General features: G+C 41.5%; 1 protein-coding gene across 1 annotated transcript in view; it reads left to right on the top strand.

The window, feature by feature from the left end:
- The window catches only part of FRMD3 (FERM domain containing 3), a 216,885-nt gene that overhangs the window by 117,328 nt on the left and 79,924 nt on the right, over window positions 1–19,633 (top strand). Inside the window, exon 4 of the mRNA XM_077816390.1 lies at window positions 1,551–1,629. Within this exon, the coding sequence (XP_077672516.1) occupies window positions 1,551–1,629 (79 nt within the window). The remainder of the gene's footprint in view (window positions 1–1,550; window positions 1,630–19,633) is intronic.

Consider the following 19,633-nt stretch of genomic DNA (forward strand, 5'->3'; position numbering starts at 1 on the left):
ATATGAATCTTTAGCGTATCTGGCATCTAAATATCTTGCGACATGCAAACTGCTGTTCTCACTTTCAGATGACATTGTAAATGAGAAGCAGGCAGCATTATCTTCTGCAAATGTAAACAAACTTCTTTGTCTGAGCGATTGGCTGAACAAGAAGTAGGACTGAGTGGACTTTTAGGCTCTAAAGTTTTACATTTGTTTTATTTTTGAATGCTGGTTTTTTGTACATAATTCTATATTTGTAAGTTGCACTTTCATGATAAAGAGATTGCACTATAGTACTTGTATTAGGTGAATTGAAAAATACTATTTCTTTTGTATTTTACAGTGCAAATATTAAATCAAAAATAAATATAAAGTAAGCACTGTACCCTCTGTATTGTGTGTTGTAATTGAAATCAATATATTTGAAAATGTAGGAAACATCCCAAAATATTTAAATGGTATTCTATTATTGTTTAACAGCATGATTGATTTTTTAATTGTTTGACGGCATATATATATATATATATATATATATATATATATATATATATATATATATATATATATAAAATAGATAAAAAAGTAATCTGTGGTGATTCCTCCTAACTGAATAGATCATGGTCTCTTACTTTCACATTAGTACTGCTCTGCGCTCATGGTTCTCTCACCCTAACATGATTACTAGATATTAGGGCTCCCGGGGCTGCAGTTACACTTAAGTGCTCACTGGAAACTACATTATTGGAATAGAACTACAGAATCTCCCTGCTGCCATGTTAAGGCATGAAGTAAGAAAGTGTAATGCTGTGTTCATTAATATACGCGCGCGCGCTCTCTCTCGTGTGCTGTCTTCCTCTCAAAAGTGTGTGTGTGTGTATAATAGGCAAACACTAAAATGACAGCTGAAATATCAGATCAGTGAAATAGATATAGATTGTGTTACTGTAATTTTACTGGAGTAATTAAGCACTGTATATATCCTCTTTGGAAAGGTTAAAACATTAAACTTAATCAAACCCCACTGCTGATACAGTACTTCAGTTTGAGATCTGATTATCTGAAAGTGATGATGATCTCTAATTACAAAACTGTTGGTTCAGGTACAGGTAAGTTGTTTGCAGGCACAAATGAAATTCAGTGAATGGCTTGTTCCATTTTGTAATCTAGGCATTACCATCACCAGGAAAAACAGTTATACAGGACATATTTGCACTTCACTGCAACAAGAGAGGAGATTAAAGCTTCTGATTTACTATGTTAATTGACATGAAAAACAACTACATTTTTTTCCACTGCATGTGTTGAGCAATAAATACTGTGAGGCGCAAAACCATGTAATTGATTTGCGTAGTTTGGCTGGATCCTGCATATGCTTTGGGCTTTCCTGTAATATGTTCCATAGAATATTTTTATTTTTTGTTTTTGTTTGGTGTGCTGCCTGATGTTGCAGAGCAAATCATCTCACAGGCTATTTGGTAAGACTGTTGAAAGCTTCTCCTGGAGTGTGATTGAGGTGATGTTCTTTGCTGCTGTTCTCATGCTTTTTTTTTTTTTTAATAATGTTTCAGCTCATCCACCATATACCATGTGCTTTAGAGTGAAATTCTACCCACATGAACCCTTGAAGATTAAAGAAGAGCTCACCAGGTATTTTTTCTGTCTGTGCATTTAATGTAAATCTTTACCACGTCAAGAAATCATACATTTAGTTGCAGGATTGGTCTCCCTTGGTTCACAACAAAATGTAAAGTCACATATGCTGTGCTAAACATTTGAGCTGTTGCTAGCATTTATTTAACATATATTTATCTTTCACTTTTCCAGGCACTCTTTGGGAGCTTAACTGATTACCATAAACGAGCGGTGACAGAGTGTGGGTTCCAACGGAATGCACCATAGATTGAGGCAGTGGTTAGAATAGGAGACTTAGAATTAGGATTTATTCTTGGCTCTGCCACTGACTAGCAGTGTGGCCTTGGGTAAATTTGCCTCAGATTCCTCATCTTAAAATAAGGAGGATAATACCACTGTGGTAGAAAAGCTTAATTCAGTAATGACCCTGATGCTTCAAATATAAACATGAGTAGTCCCACTGAATTTACTGACGTGTACATGTTTGCAGGACTAGGTACATTGTTTTTGTAAAGAACTTGGAGACCTTCCTTAGGAAGGTGCTATAGAATTGCTGCATACTTTTATTATTATTACTCAGCTGATTATACTTTCAGTTGTGAAGCATGCATGCACTCCTGCAGAGCACAGCAGGTATGGAGGTCGAGGGCTGAATTTTTTTCCAGTAAATTTTTTGAAGATGCCTGTGACAGCAGAACAGTCATGTTCGATGGATGGGGGATAAGGCTTGCTATCTACTTTTATTTATTTTATTTATTTATTTAAAGTAGCCCTCACTTGTTTAACACATGTGTTCTGTTGCCATGGATATTTTCAAAAAATGTACTGGAAAAAAATTGAGTCTGGTAGTGGCCCTCTTGACCTCTGCACCAGTTTTGTTTTTCAGGAGTGCGTGTATGCCTTGCAACTGGGAGTGCAATGAAATAAGTCCTATGTTGTGGAAATTCTCAAAGCACTTCAATAGCATTGTCCCCAATCCTGCAGATTCTTATACAAGTGACTATCTTGATGTCTCGGAATGGTCCCAGTACTACTGAATATTGTAATGAAAGATGGAGCTTGCATTCTGCTAAATGCTGTTTTTCTGGATATGTATGTATTTATACAACCGACATTAGAATGGTGTTCATATTACATTTATTTTCCTTTGATAAATATTAGAACTAAGTGGTTTACTGGATAGGGAACAGGCCTGTGAGTTAGGATATTTGGGATAATCATCAGTATCTTTCCTTGGACAAATCTCTGTATGTGTGTCTGTGTAAACTTGGTGTAACCCTGGGCCATGCAACAAACTTGCTGCAAGGCTTCTTTAATTAATCTTTGTAAAATATTTTGAGGCCATATAATGAAAGTTTTTGTATACGTGCAAAGTCATTGTGGATAGTTCTCTGAAATCATCCCCTCAATGTGCAGCGGCAGTCAAAAAAGCAAACAGAATGTTGGGAATCATCAAGAAAAGGATGATTTTTTTTTTTTAAGATTTTTAAGAAAGGGATCGATAATAAGACAGAAAATATCATGTTGCCTCTATATAAATCCATGGTACACCCACAGCTTGAATACTGCATGCCGATGTGGTTGCCCCACCTCCAAAAAGATATTGGAATTGGAAAAGGTTCAGAAAAGGGCAACAAAATTGATTAGGGGTATAGAACGGCTTCCGTATGAGGAGAGAGTAATAAGACTGGGACTTTTCAGCTTGGAAAAGAGATGGCTAAGGTGGGATACGATGGTATCATGAGTGGTATAGAGAAAGTAAATAAGGAAGTGTTATTTACCACTTGTCATAATACAAGAACAAGGGGGCACCAAATGAAAATAATGGGTAGCAGGTTTAAAACAAACACACAGTTTTTTTTCACGCAACATACTGTCAACCTCTGGAACTCCTTGCCAGAGGGTGTTGTGAAGGCCAATACTATAACGGGGTTCAAAAGGGAGCTAGATAGATTCATGGAAGATAAGTCCGTCAGTGGCTATTAGCCAGAATGGGCAGGAATGGTGTCCCTAGCCTCTGTTTGCCAGAAGCTGGGATTGGGTGACAGGGCATGGATCACTTGATGGAAACCTGTCTGTTCATTCACTTAAGGGCACCGGCCTTTGGCCACTGTCAGAGGACAGGATACTGGCTTGAGACTTTTGGTCTGACCCAGTATGGCCATTCTTATGTTATCCGTATAAATTATTGCACAAAATGCATTCTTTTAACGTGTATTATAGGTATAAAACAGCTATGGTATATAAGTAATGCTACTTGATTTATTTTGCTATTTATAAAACTTTTGAATTAATCAAAGCCTTCTCTTGTTTTTATGTTGCTTTCTTTTAGGAACTATGCACTGTACAGGGCCTAGAGAGGCAAAATAGCATAGCTGTAGGCTTTCTGGGAGGGATTCTGGATTAGTTTAAAAAAAGTTGTCATAAAAAACTTTGGACAGCAACGTGATTTTAAAATAACTACCATTTTTATAAGTATCAATTAATATAACTATAAATTGAAAGACGCTAAAGGCAACATACTCTAATTTTAGCCACAAAGCTAAGAAGCAATACTATAGGAAAATTAATTTCTTTTTCATTTTAACTTTTTCATTTGACAGCATTTTATGTATAGTCCGTTTCACTCGTTCCCCTATATTGTCATTTTGGCAGGTTTTTTTGTTGCTTGTATGGGTCTTTCACATAGAGACAGGGAATAGGAAACATTTCTAAAAAAAGGAAAATGTAATTGTATAATCACATAGGCTCTGAGAGTTTGCTGCAGCAGCTAAAACAGGAGGCAGTGTGTGGGATTACAAATGGGAGGTAAAACCCCCTCTATAAACTAAATTAAGTTAATTCATTTTCTTCTATCAAAATGACCATGGATTTAAAAAGATATAAAAGGTGTCAGTATTTAGCAGTGTGCAAACAGTTATTTCCTCTTGGCCCTGGCTTCCTTTTTCAGTAGGACACCTCCACACACACATTGTACCTTTCCTCGCTGATGAGTTACATGGATGTTTTCAGATACTTCACTGGGAAAAAAAATTAAGGACATTCTGGGACCTTGACCTCTGCACCAGTTGTGCTCCATAGGAGTGTACCTCTCTCCTGAAAAGTGGCAGAGTCAGCATGATAGTATGCTGCACTCCTGATTGCACCTGGAGTCTGCAAAGATCAAAGCACTTCACTGAAGTTATTCTCACGCATATTCAAGCAAGATAAATGTATCTTGCTTAAATATAGAAACGGAGACACAGCAAGGTGACGTAGCTTGCCCAAGGCCATACATGAAGTCAGTGGAAGACTCAGGAATAAAATCTGGTCTCTGTTCTCCTAATCTCCTGTTCTAATTGCTAGGCCCAAAAGCAAGCCAGTTTATAGGCATAGATTACAGCTATATGACAAGGAAAAAATGGGTGAGGTCCCATAGTGCAGAGGCGGATTAGGGGTTAGTGGGGCCCTGAGCCAGAGCAAGTGGGGGCCCTTCCTCACCCCTTCTGCCTGCAGTCCCCCAGTGCTCCTGCTGCAGAGCAGAGTCTTGCCCTGCCCCGCCTGCCCGGCACTCCTGCTGGGGGGGCAGGGGCAGGGTGCAGGGGCTTCCCTGCAGGAGTGCGGCAAACCCCCATGCCCTGACCCCGCTCCCTGGCAGGAGTGCTGGGCGGGTTGGGATGCGGGGGAGCTCCAATTGGCCGAGACCCCTGGGCACAGGCCTCATTGGCCCAGTGGCTAATCCACCACTGCTGTAGTGCACAAATTACGAATCCTAGCTATAGTTCTCTGAGCATTTCTCTTTGACCGTACTTAGCTTTGTGCTCCCTATGCTGTATATAGAGTGGTATTTATTGTATCACATCTCTTGCATTGTTTGATACACAAGGCTAAATCCGACATATGCTGACCCTCTCTAAATATACAATATGAACTACTGTACATTGTAGTCTTTACAGAGCTTTATAGAAATAACTTTTAATGGAATACAGTCGTCAAAGAGAGATGGATAGATAGATAGATGGAAAGGGGAAGATCTTTCACAAGAGGTGGTCTCATTTCCTTTGCTTTTCAATGCCAGTGTTTAAAAAAGTCGTATCAGATTGCTGACTTTTTTTTCTTATTGAAAAAAATGAGACAAGTGGTAACGGGTGTAGAATTTAAGTAGGAGTTAAAAGGCCTGGTGTGTGCCACCAACAGTGAAGCTAATGGGTCTCTTGTTAGATGTCCGTTTAAACGGTGCCTACACATGTTGAAATGATAAAGGACCTGTGTATAAATTTAACTGTGAAGCTGCAGGTGGCTTTAATTATGTAAAGTGTTTCAAATTGCTAATGCAGTGGCTCTCAACCTTTCCATATTGTACCCCTTTCAGGAGTCTGATTTGTCTTGTATACCCCAAGTTTCACCTCACTTAAAAATTACTTGCTTACAAAATCAGACATAAAAATATAAAACAGCATGCTATTACTGAAGAGTTGCTTACTTCCTCATTTTTACCATATAATTCTAAAATAAATCAAAGGGAATATAAATATTGTACTTACATTTCAGTGTATAGTAGTATATAGAGCAATGTAAACAAGTAGTATGTAATTTTTAGTTTCTACTGACTTTGCGAGTTCTTTTTATGTAGCCTGTTGTAAAACTAGACAAATATCTAGATGAGTTGATGTATCCCCCGGAAGACCTCTGTGTACCCTGAGGGGTACACGTACCCCTTTTTGAAAACCACAGTGCTCAGGGACCAATAAATTAGCACAGTGGTGGGAAGGGGTAGCTGGGTCGTCAGACCCAACATATTACAGATTTGCCCTTTTAGAAGTTGACAGATCTGGATGCTAGATTATTTAAGGTCAGCCCCTGCTCCTTAATGGCAATTCCAGTAGACTCCACTAGACGCCTTTAGCTAATCTGTTGGTTTTTTTTTTTGTACTGTGGGATCAGGTAGCTTCAGGATTCAGCAGCCTAACACACCTTTGGCATTAGGTTTTGAAACAGGGCAAACTAGAAGCAGAAGGATCCAGTTGGAAACTTTTCATGTGGAATTCCACTTCAGCTGTTGACTTGTGAAAGATATCGTGGGATCTTTTTGGTTTTAGCCAAGTAATGCTTGTGTTAGAGCAAATCAGTGTAGAAAGTGACCTCAGGGCTAACAGCTGCAGCCAAAACCAAACTAAAACAAACAAAATATTGATTTTTTTTTCCATTTAATTCTTATTATTAGGTTATTTTATGTTCTCTTAGGATTAGACTAAATAACAGAGAAATCAAATTTTAAACAGAGGCCTGAGAGAACCTGGTGTCTATATAGACTGAAGGATAAACACATTGTAATTAACTGCACAAAAACTTCTTAAGGCAAAGTTAAGATGGCCCAGTGATGCCTGATGCCCTTCCAGAACATTTTGTTCAGCTACACTCAGACCTCTGAAAACCAGGAAAGGTAGAGGTAAGGAAATACAAACTTTAATGTCTGAAAATCAGGAAATGCAACACTACCTTACTACTGCCTGCGGTTCCCGGCCAATAGGAGCTGCGAAGCCAGAGCTCTGGGCGGAAGCAGCCCGCAGAGCTGCCTGGCCACACCTCCACCTGGCAGCTGAGCAAGGGGGATGTCACTGCTTCTGGGGAGCACCCCAGGTAAGCGCCGCCCAGAGCCTGTCTCACCCCGTCCTGTGCCCCTGCCCCCTCCCACGCCCAAACTATGCTGCTGGGGGGTGGGGCACGGTGGCCCGAGACTGCCCCAGCAGCAGTCGGTGCGCCTGGTGCAGGGGCTGCCCGAGCTGCCCCTGAGCCAGGTGCGCCAGGTGCACCAGCTGCTGCAGAAGTCATGGAATCCATGACTTCTGTGACAAACTTGCAGCCTTACCCATAATGCACAAACTAGCACTCTATCCTTACAGATTAATTCAGGAGTTCTTAGTTCTTTCAGCTGATCAGGGAGCAATAGAGGGAAGGGGACCTGTGAGCCGTTCCCCCTCCCCCACCCCCTCACCTGATGAAGCAGCCATGGGGAGGAACTGTGGGGAAAGGAGCTGGTATTTGTAGAGCAGGCATTATAATTTCACTAGGAGTGTCTGTAGTCTGTGTGATTTTGGCCTCAGATACTATGTCCGTAGTGTGTGTGTGTCTCTGTATGACATAGCCTGATACAGGAAATACAAGATACCTGGAGGTCTGATGTTGGCAGCAGCCTGTCTCTAATAGAGTAATGAACTCTGCTTGTAAAAAGTGTCTGACCTTATTGAACATCCCAGACCACAACAGTAACTACTAATTTTTAACCTACACTAATTAAGTAGTCAACATCCTGAGGGGGGGAAAAAACATCCTGTGTTTTTCATCTGCTCGTTTGTCCCTGTACAAACACAGTTTACTTTCTCTTTTCATTGACTCAGACCCCCTTCTTGCAGCCAGATTTCAGGGCAGAGACTCTGCAGGACTGTGATAGACAGCTTGAAAGCATACATATTTTCAGTGTTCTTCCAAGTTTCTTTTTGAAACCATCTTGCCTTATTTTGTCACATTTCAGCTGACTAATCCTCCACAAACCTGTGTCACATAAGCATCACAGACTTGACAGGGTTAACAGCATGCGTGTGTAGGCGCAGAGAGATACAAGTGTAACAACCCCATCACCTCGGTCATCAGCAGGGTTAGAATTCAGTATCTTCTGCTCCAAAGCATATTTACCACTGGAGCAAACAGTGCAACTGTTGGTTATTAGTATAAGCAGGCTTTTAATCTCTTGATAGACCAGACACTAGAAAGGGAAACAATGCACTTAGCCAGCATGTTACATAAACATCTAATCTAGTTTGCTTGGGGAGAGTAACATCCACTTCAATCAGCTGTCCTAGTGGTGATTTATTTTATTTATTTAGTTTGAAATTTAGGGATGCTTAAACTGCTGTAACTGTATTGTGTGGAGAGAAAAAGCAAGGGGCTCAGAGCAGCCTGTAGAGAAGCCTTAGAGAGGGTCTCCAAAACCCCTGTTTGTCCTAGAGATGGGCTGTGCATCAGCTTGCTCTATGGAAGTATGTAGGATTGTGCATGGGAAGAATGGGTCCGTGACAGGAGCAAGACAAATAGATCTGTAGGTTTCTCAGATCTACTTTGGCACAAACATTTATTTTTTTAAAAATGTCAGTTCATTTCACTCTTCTTGCTTTGGTTAAAAAAAAAAAAAAAAAGTGTTACTTATTTTTGTGCCATTAATTCAAACCCAAGGGCCTCATGCACTCCTAACTCTTAATCCCTACATAGTCCTATTAAAAGACTAGAAGTGTGTCTTGTCTATAATTGTGTTGTTAAAATTAGAGCATCCAAAGTCCCTTTAAGGTCTAAAAGATAATATTGAATCAGCCATAATCCATGATTATCTGCAGCTGAAACCAATATCCCTACAGGGGAAATAAAACACACCAATGTTAAAGGTGGATTCTTTCAGCAAACCTTCGTGTTATTTTCTAAATCATGTTTTAGAAACAGATCTTGAATCATTTGGTTGTTGTAAAAAAAAAAAAAAAAAGCACTATAAAATATTTCTGTGCAAGCAAAGTAGATAAAATAAAAACATTATTTATGGTCAGATTAGCATTTAATTTTGTAAATATCATATAAGGGCTAACATTTAGTGGTCTGATTTTCAAACATGCGGAGTACTCAGCAGGTCAGTATTTGGTGATTAGTCTTTAGTACTTTTGAAAAATAAGGCCAGTTGATTTGGTACACAAATCTGGATTTAAGAGCCTAATTTTAGGCACTCAGATTGAAACATCTTGGCCAATATAAATAGTAGTTGCTGGATATTCAGCCATTTTTCCCTGACCTTCCATATTTTCAATGAAAAATTGAGAGCCAAATAATCTCTGTAGCAGGAAAAGTTTGGGTAAGAGCCAGAAACTCTATTCCAATTTATGAGATTTCTGTGGGGGATAAGGGGTGTTTTGGTGCTTGCAGAGTGAGCAGGGGGTATGATCCTCCAAATACTCACACATCTTGATATATGTGTATATGGGAGATCCCATGGGCCTCAGGACATCTGCAGAGGACTGTAGCGTTTTCACTGCTTTTCATGCTCCCCTTTCCACTTCATGGCTGATTTAGAAATGTATACTCCCATGCACTATTCCATGCGCTTTGGACAATAAACCCAAATCGCCCCTGGGAGTTTGACAGCGTGGACGAAGAACCTATATAAAAGAAGGTTGAAGTGGTCAGCTGTATATTTCCCTGCAATTTTGTGAATGTAGAACCCAGTCCTGTGGTGAACTTCATGTGGGGCCCACCCATGGGGAGCCACTTGTAGGATCAGGTATGATATTTGTGACAAGATTACTTGAAATTTTACAGGGAGATGTGATCGGTAGTCTAAAGAAGCAGATGAATTATTTTGCAGACTAAGTTACAAAAATCCATTAAGTGTAAAACAGCACAAGGTTTACTAGAAAATTTTTTTTTTGCTTAGTTGGACATAAAATAGAAGAAATGGTTGTTGAGATTAAAATCTTCTTTGTGATCTGCAACCACAATGAAGATAGTCTCTTACATATTCTGCGCATGGGCATCTACTGATCTCAGTGGGGGCTCTGTGTGCCAAAATAGCTGCAGTATATGCATTAAAGATGTGATCATATAGGTGAGTTTTGCCCTTAATTGAAATGTTCCGGTGGTGGTGGTATTATCTAACATTTATAATGAGTTAGTTCCCAAAGGCCTCAACCGGTTGAGGGCCCTATTGTACTAGTCAGAGGTGGGCAAACTACGGCCTGTGGGCTGGATCCGGCCCGCCAGCCGTTTTAATCCAGACCTTGAGCTGCCACTGGGGAGTGGGGTCTGGGACTTGCCCCGCTCCAGCACTCCAGCTTGGGGAGCAGGGTTGGGCTCTGCGCGGCTCTGCGCGGCTCCTGGAAGCAGCGGCATGTCCCCCCTCCTGCTCCTATGTGTAGGGGAAGCCTGGGGGCTCCACATGCTGCTCCTGCCCCAAGCGCTGCCCCTGCCGCTCCCATTGGCCAGGACCCATAGCCAATGGGAGCTGAAGGGACGGCACCTGCGTACAGGGCAGCGTGCAGCAGAGCTGCCTGGCCGTGCCTTCACATAGGAGCCGGAGAGGGGAACATGCTGCTGCTTCCGGGAGCTGCTTGAGGTAAGCACCGCCTGGAGCCTGCACCCCTGAGCCTCTCCCCGTGCCCCAACCCCCTGCCCCAGCCATGATCCCCCTCCCACCCTCTGAAGCCCTCAGTCCCATCCCGGAGCACCCTCCTACACCCAAACTCCTCATCCTCAGCCCCACACCAGAGCCCTCACCCCCCCCCCCCGCAACACCCCCCCCAGCCCAGAGTCCCCTCCTGCATCCTGAACTCCTCATTTCTGGCCCCACCCTGGAGGTGCACCCCCAGCCAGAGCCCTTACCCTCTCCTGTACCCCAACCCCAATTTTCTGAGCATTCATGGCCCGCCTACAATTTCTATGCCCAGATGTGGCCCTCAGGCCAAAAAGTTTGCGTACCCCTGTGTTAGGTAGTTAAAGGCAACCAGATGATGTGGTTGTATCATATGATAACACACTTTCCATTCCACTGATTCCTCAGGAAGATACAAAACAGCAGATACTAAAGTTGCACATCCATTTTTGAATCAGCAGGTCTGGATAACTTGCACCCAAGAATTTTGAAAGAGCTGGCTGAGGAGCTAACTAACAATTAATGTTGATTTTTTCAATAAGTCGTGGAATACCAGGGGGGTTCAGTAGACTAGAAGCAAGCTAATGTTTCAACATTTAAAAGGGTAAACAGGATGTTATAGGCCTGTCAGTCTGACGTCAAGAAAATGGAGCAACTGATATGGGGCTTGATTAATAAAGAATTATGGGAGGGTAATATAATTAATGATAATCAACATGGGTTTATGGAAAATAGATCATGTCAAAGTAGCTTGATAACTTTTTTTGATGAGACTGGAAGTTTGCTGGATAAAGGTAATAGTGCTGATGTAATATACTTAAACTTATGGAAGGCATTGAACTTGGGACTGCATAGCATTTTGATTAAAAAAATAACTAGAAAGATGTAAAATTAACATTATATATTGGATTAAAAGCTGGCTAACTGGTAGATCTAAAATGTAATTGTAAATAGAGAATCATCATCAAATGGGTGTGGTTTTGATTCTATGCTATTTAACATTTTTATTAATGACCTGGAAGAAAACATGAAATCATCCCTGTTAAAGTTTGATGACACACAACCTAGGAGAGTGGTAAATAATGAAGAGGCAGGTCACTACAGAGGGCAGGTTCACTTGATAAACTGGGTGCAAGCAAGCACTGTGAGTTTTAATACAACTAAATGAAAATGTGTACATCTAGGAACAAAGACTGTAGGCTCTACTTACAAGATGGAAGACTCCATCCCGGGAATTAGTGACTCTGAGGCCTTGTCTACAATACCAAGTTTTGTCACCAAAAACTGCCTTTTGGTGACAAAACAGCAAGAGCGGACACACTACAATGGGACTTTTGTCATGAAAAACGTCCTGTTTTGGCAACAAAAAAACTTCCACCCCTACGAGATACTTTTCTTTTCCCCTCCCTTTATTGTCGACAAAGAGCCAGTGTAGACACTGCTGATTGTTTTGTCAACAGAACTGGCTCCTGCCAGTATCCCACAATGCCTGCCCTGATTGCTCTGCTGAGTGTTTTGATCTCTGCTGCCCTGCAGGCATGCGCCCCTCCCCTTTCAAAGCGTTGGGAAGTATCTGTGTGCTGCTCCCTTTAGGGAACAAACAAAGAGCAAATCCTTGGAATGGGATTGGGCCAAAAGAAATCTGATGAGGTTCAATAAGGATAAGTGCAGGGTCCTGCACTTAGGACGGAAGAATCCAATGCACCGCTACAGACTAGGGACCGAATGGCTAGGCAGCAGTTCTGCGGAAAAGGACCTAGGGGTGACAGTGGACGAGAAGCTGGATATGAGTCAGCAGTGTGCCCTTGTTGCCAAGAAGGCCAATGGCATTTTGGGATGTATAAGTAGGGGCATAGCGAGCAGATCGAGGGACGTGATCGTCCCCCTCTATTCGACATTGGTGAGGCCTCATCTGGAGTACTGTGTCCAGTTTTGGGCCCCACACTACAAGAAGGATGTGGATAAATTGGAGAGAGTCCAGCGAAGGGCAACAAAAATGATTAGGGGTCTAGAACACATGACTTATGAGGAGAGGCTGAGGGAGCTGGGATTGTTTAGCCTGCAGAAGAGAAGAATGAGGGGGGATCCTTGACTTTAGCAAAGCTTTTGACACGGTCTCCCACAGTATTCTTGTCAGCAAGTTAAGGAAGTATGGGCTGGATGAATGCACTATAGGGTGGGTAGAAAGCTGGCTAGATTGTCGGGCTCAACGGGTAGTGATCAATGGCTCCATGTCTAGTTGGCAGCCGGTGTCAAGTGGAGTGCCCCAGGGGTCGGTCCTGGGGCCGGTTTTGTTCAATATCTTCATAAATGATCTGGAGGATGGTGTGGATTGCACTCTCAGCAAATTTGCGGACGATACTAAACTGGGAGGAGTGGTAGATACGCTGGAGGGGAGGGATAGGATACAGAAGGACCTAGACAAATTGGAGGATTGGGCCAAAAGAAATCTGATGAGGTTCAATAAGGATAAGTGCAGGGTCCTGCACTTAGGACGGAAGAATCCAATGCACCGCTACAGACTAGGGACCGAATGGCTAGGCAGCAGTTCTGCGGAAAAGGACCTAGGGGTGACAGTGGACGAGAAGCTGGATATGAGTCAGCAGTGTGCCCTTGTTGCCAAGAAGGCCAATGGCATTTTGGGATGTATAAGTAGGGGCATAGCGAGCAGATCGAGGGACGTGATCGTCCCCCTCTATTCGACATTGGTGAGGCCTCATCTGGAGTACTGTGTCCAGTTTTGGGCCCCACACTACAAGAAGGATGTGGATAAATTGGAGAGAGTCCAGCGAAGGGCAACAAAAATTATTAGGGGTCTAGAACACATGACTTATGAGGAGAGGCTGAGGGAGCTGGGATTGTTTAGCCTGCAGAAGAGAAGAATGAGAGGGGATTTGATAGCTGCTTTCAACTACCTGAACGGGGGTTCCAAAGAGGATGGCTCTAGACTGTTCTCAATGGTAGCAGATGACAGAACGAGGAGTAATGGCCTCAAGTTGCAGTGGGGGAGGTTTAGATTGGATATTAGGAAAAACTTTTTCACTAAGAGGGTGGTGAAACACTGGAATGCGTTGCCTAGGGAGGTGGTGGAATCTCCTTCCTTGGAAGTTTTTAAGGTCAGGCTTGACAAAGCCCTGGCTGGGATGATTTAACTGGGAATTGATCCTGCTTCGAGCAGGGGGTTGGACTAGATGACCTTCAGGGGTCCCTTCCAACCCTGATATTCTATGATTCTATGATTCCTGTTCTGCCCTAAGAACTCAGCCACAGTGGGAGGGGGACAGACTGCTGTGCTGCTTTGCCATTCCTCAGCACCTAGAGCTCACAGAGCTACTCATGATGCTGCTCTCGGCAGCTGAGGGGGCTGTGGGAGAACTCAGAGAGAATCCCAAGATGCGGAGAGATCAGCTCTTCCTTCCCACAACACTGCACAGTGGGATACATACCCACAGAGCATTGCTCACCCTGTCGATGATGGTGTCCCCAATGTGGACATGATTTGTCCACAGAGGGAGCAAGTGTGAACACCCTTTGGCAATTTTTGTTTTGTCGACTTTTGGGTGTCAACATAAGTTTTGTCAACAAAACTTGGTAGTGTAGACAAGCCCTAAGAAAGATGTAGGGGTTGCAGTGGATAATCATTTGAACATGAGCTCCCAGTGCAACACTGTGACCAAAAGGGCTTATGCATAAACAAAGGAATCCAAGTAGGAGTATGAAGATTATTTTACCTCTGTATTTGGCACTGCTGCGTCTGCTTCTGGAATCCTGTGTCCAGTTCTGGCATTCACAATTCAAGACGGATGTTGATGAATTGTAGAGGGTTCAGAGAACAGCCACTAGAATGACTGAAAGATTAGAAAACATGTCTTATAGATTGAGCTCTTTGAGCATGTTGCTATGCAGTTTAACAAAGAGAAGGTTAAGGGGTGACTTGATGACCTTCTGTAAGTACCTATCTGGGGAACAAATGTTTAATAATAGGCTCTTCAATTTAGCAGGGAAAGGTATAACATGATCCAATGGCTGAAATTGAAGCTAGACAAATTTAGGCTGGCAATAAGATGTAATTTTTTAAGAGTGTAATTAGCCACTGGAACAATTTACCAAGTGTGTGGTGGATTCTCCATCAGTGACAATTTTTAAATCAAGATTGGATGTTTTTCTTTAGAAATGCTCGAGGAATTATTTTGGGGGTGTTCTATGGCCTGTGGTGTACAAGAGGTCAGACTAGATGATCACAGTGATCCCTTTTGGCCTTGTAATTCTTGAGTCTGTGAACCAATCCTGATTTCAAGAATGGGATCTTGCAGTCAAACAAATCCAGCAAATTTGTGAGGTTGAGTAAAACCTCAGTGAAGACAAAAGAGGGCTTCTAAATTACTAAGAGAGCACTTCAAAAGTTGGAATAAAATAAGAAAATTCCTCTAAGTCTAAGGGGGAGGGGGAACAAATAGAATTGCCTGCTGAGAATTTAAAATGCTGCTGCTGATATAAATAGTTAAAAGTAGAGCTAATCAAATAACACACGAATGGCTAGAGTGCACGGATGTGATCGACTCCGTGTAAGGACTGTGTCGTTCAAAGTCCAACACAAAGAGAATCATAGCTCTCAGGTATGATTCCTGTCCTGCTCCCCCTTGCTCCAAAGGGTAGTAACCCTCCACCCCATAGTAGCTCAGCTATGTTGGCTGGTGCTTTGGGGGGAGTGTGGGGGAGGTGGGCCAGAGCCAAGGTTCTATCTACACCCACCTCACTTGCTTTGGGGTAGGTGAGGAATAGTGGGCAAACAATGCTTCTGAGCCTCCCAGACCAAGGTCCAAGGATGCCATGAGGGAGCTGGGAGGCAGACGGGGCCCTATTCCCTTAAGTCTCTGTGTAGGCTGGACCCCTTATGAATATTTTTATGAGTAATCGTGGTAACTGAGAGTATTGTGATGACTACTGGTTTATTTGTGAAAGTTCCTGAAAGTTTAATGAAATTTAGTACAAATGATCATTCATTCCAAAATTGATGATAGAGCATGGTATTTGTTGTTCGCTTCAATTAAAAGAAACGCTTCTCTGCATTAAAAAGCAAACATTTAGATTAATTAGTCTCTCTCCTACAACAGGGGGAGATTTAGAGATCTGCAAAATTATGACGTACTATAATGAGTTCAGGTTATGTATACCCGGGACTGGGGGAGGGAGGAAATTAACTACTTTCAGATTAAAAAAAAACAACAACCCCTAATACTAATGTTTTGGTTTTTTTGTTGAAGTTCCAAAAGAAGAAGAAATTGGTCTGGTTTTGTAAGCAGATGAGAAGAAAAGGGAAGATGTGCTATGAAAATAAAACTGGTGGAAATTTTTAGAAATTTTTTGCAAAGATGGTTTTTCAAAATTTCAAAAAATTGGTTTTGCTATTTTTCAACTGTCTTACAAAATGTTGACAATTTGTTTTTACCAATTCTGTATCAGACAAAATAATGTACTTACTCATCATTCAGATAGAAAGCATAAAGGAGGGGCAATTTACAAACTGGCTCCCAAGGTATCAAAACTTCATATTTTTAAGAGGAATCTAAAAGCTATCTGCTCATGGGAACTGTAACACACTGTACTTTATATGCATAGAGAGATATTTGGAGAGACTGAGATTAGGGGAAATCGGTTAGTAGAGAGAAACAGTCGACTGTGCTACTGACCTTAGATGTTGCTTCTTGTTACCTCAGTATCTGTAATATATACATCAGGAAAAATACTGCGCAGATCTTGAGATGCAAATGCTAGATTTGATAAATATCAATTGTTGTATGTTCTTGTGATCTTATATTCGGCACACCCCATCCAGTAATTATTTTTGCATCTGAGGCAGTGTACATTCTGTAAAGTGGCTTGACAAAAGCTTTTACTCATTAGGTGCTTCAATAAAAGTTATATTTTAAAGCAGCCCATGTTAGGGCCAACAACTCGCAAGACTTAAATGAAACAGAAAGAAATAGACACACACTAGTTGTTAGAGATACTTATTTGGTCTTTATGTACAACTTTTGCCATTTCAGAAGTTTTCAAATATTTGCTCTGTTTTCTTTTATGATCATTATAAACTAAATTAACAACATTGTCTTACTACAGAAAAAGTAAAAAACCAAACCAAACAAACAAATCAACAAAAAAGCAACAAGCAGACAAAAAGCCCCACACTTCTCCAACATCTTATGTTTATAGGAGTCATGGTAATGACTTAATTTGGAGCCAGAAAAGATTTCAATTAATATTAGTATTTTTTATTGCAACTAGGGTTATAGTAATAAAATGGGGGTACAGTAGAACCTCGATTTTTATGAACACCAATCTTATGAGCAGCCCGTCATATGAACCATTTTTTCCTAACGTGGAAAAAAAACCCGCATCATAACAGCGATAAGAACAAGTTGACATCTCTTTGTATTCCAATGCCTTCAATGCATCGCAATTGCAGCGTTTTAAAGCACAAGAAGAAAGCGATGAAGTGCGCCATAGTGCAATTTATGCACCATACCTCTTGTAATTTTGAAATGTTCAATTTTATGAACTCCTCAATATCCAATTAATTCATTAAAATAAGGGTTCTGTTTTATTGTATAGTTCATTATTTGTTTTTGGTAATGTTATCAGAAAATCAGAGCATCTGTGACAGCAAATGTCTGAAGATTGCCCCCCTGAACCTTAAATAGGACGAGAGACCAGAGTTGTTGATTAATGCTGGCTATACAGCTATAATTTTCTAACAGGAAATCTTTGAATACAGAGTTCATTGGAGTTACTGATCACAGTCTTCCACACTTAAGACCTAAATGAATGACATGATTTTAAAACTGTCTGGATTTTATTTTGGGAAAGTAGAGAGCACAGGCTTGTTTTTGTTTTAATTTGTTGTAGGCAAACAAGTAGAATAAAGACAGTGCTATTCATGAGATTAAAATTGCCCAGATTGTTTGCTTAGAAATACTGCACTCGTCCACTCCCTTTCCCTCTATGTAGATCTACAGGAATGCATATGAAAAATTAGGTTAACTTTCCAGCTGCCCTAGAAATGCTGCTGCTGACCTAAAGTGGCACAGTAATATCTTATCCACTAGGTGCAGAATGTTGTCACTGATGTGGCAAAATAGTTCTCACTCATTTGTAGGTCTATTTTTGGGTTCTAATAAATGTACATGTATGTGTTTGGGGTTGTTTTTCTGGATGAGGGTGCCTAACAACATGGAAGAGCCTAGACAGTCAGTGTTTTGCACCCCATAATGGAGCAGTAAAGGCAGAAAATACTGTTTCTTTTCTTTACAGTGCAAGCCTTTTCCCTCTTCCCATTTGCATTAAAAGTGATGTAATTAGCAAAAATGTTGCTATTTTAATAACATTTGGTTCCATTAATACAATTCTAAGTCAATACCAAATAATCCGGTGTATATTAACTTTCTTAAACATAACACTTTTACCATTTCTTTGTTATTTGCCTGAGAAATGCTACAGGAAGCCATTAGGTGTAAGTGGTTGGCTAAGGAATTTGCAGTTTTGGATGATTTCTGTGTATAGCACATATTATTGACCATCGTGTGCAGTAATGTAATTTAATGGGGTCAACTGCTGTCAGTGTGTCAACTGCAGTTGATACTACAAGAGAAGATGGTTGTTTTAATGATCTCTGTTCCTGTGCTGTATTCTGAAAGTGTGTGTACCTTTTGTTCTCAATCAGAAGTATGCCTAGTGCAGGCCAGGACTAAATGATTAATGTCGCTTCTCCTCAGTTCTGCTCACCATTTGCTGGTTCCAGTATTATCTCTCACTTTACCCCACCTTCAGACTCGGAAACCATCAACCTGCAGTGTTAGAGCAGACCTGTTTGCCTCAGAATTGGCTAGGAAGTGCTGTGATGAACCCATGAGCTGCCTTTTCACAGGATTTGTTTTGTTACTCACTAGACAGCGAACATGCTTTCCCAAGTTTGCTCCCAGAGTTTTGGTTTTTCCCAGGGCTGTGCAGACTGATTTAAATCCTGGAGAGGATGATTAAAACAAGCTTTGAGGCTGCTGGTTTGCCCTGATGCAGTGCCACTGCAACCTCTTTTGGCACATTGTCATTGCAGATTAAGGATTTTTCGTATCACCAGGGCCTTCAGTTTACTAAGGTGGAGCACATTTTTTCCTCTTGGGGACCACCTGTGCTCCAATAATGTCAAGTTTAAAATGGATTAGTGAACTGTGACTGGACAAAGATTACATTAGTCAGACAGAAAAAAATAAATAGTAGAGAGCAGTGTGAGAGTAAATGAAGCCTCTCAGGGACAAGATTCTTACGGAAACATCCAACGCTGTAAGACACTAAAGGGAATTCCTGAAAAGTGACCTTTTTACTTGCTTGAAGAGGGATATAATGTTCTGTTGATTTAATATTTAGCAATAGTCTGTTCTGGGGGAAGGGGCAGGCACACTGGTGGAAGACTTAACGCTTTTGAGTCATGCTCCATTCTGGAGTTCGTTACAGATTTACAGGCAAGATTGCTTGGCACAGGATGTATGGGGTAAATACATAGCCAGATAACGTAGACATATAAACAGAGACCCCTGCCGGGATGTCTGTTGACAATGCTGCCTTAGGGGCCCAGGAGGTTCATTTCCATAAGCTGTCCATGCAGGTGAAGGTGAGAGTGGACCGAGCATGGTGAATGCAAGTCTTGAAGGATTCCAGGAGTACACAGACCTTCCAAAAATCCCTCCCGGCTGATTTCCTTCCTGCAGCTGTGCTCAAATGGCTTGTTTTCCCACAAGGGGTTAGGAAGCTGCATGGTGGAGCTGCAAGGAGCCAGCAATAAGACTTTAAAGATACTGATCT

This window comes from Eretmochelys imbricata, chromosome 5, assembly GCF_965152235.1.
Source record: "Eretmochelys imbricata isolate rEreImb1 chromosome 5, rEreImb1.hap1, whole genome shotgun sequence".
Taxonomy (NCBI): domain Eukaryota; kingdom Metazoa; phylum Chordata; order Testudines; family Cheloniidae; genus Eretmochelys; species Eretmochelys imbricata.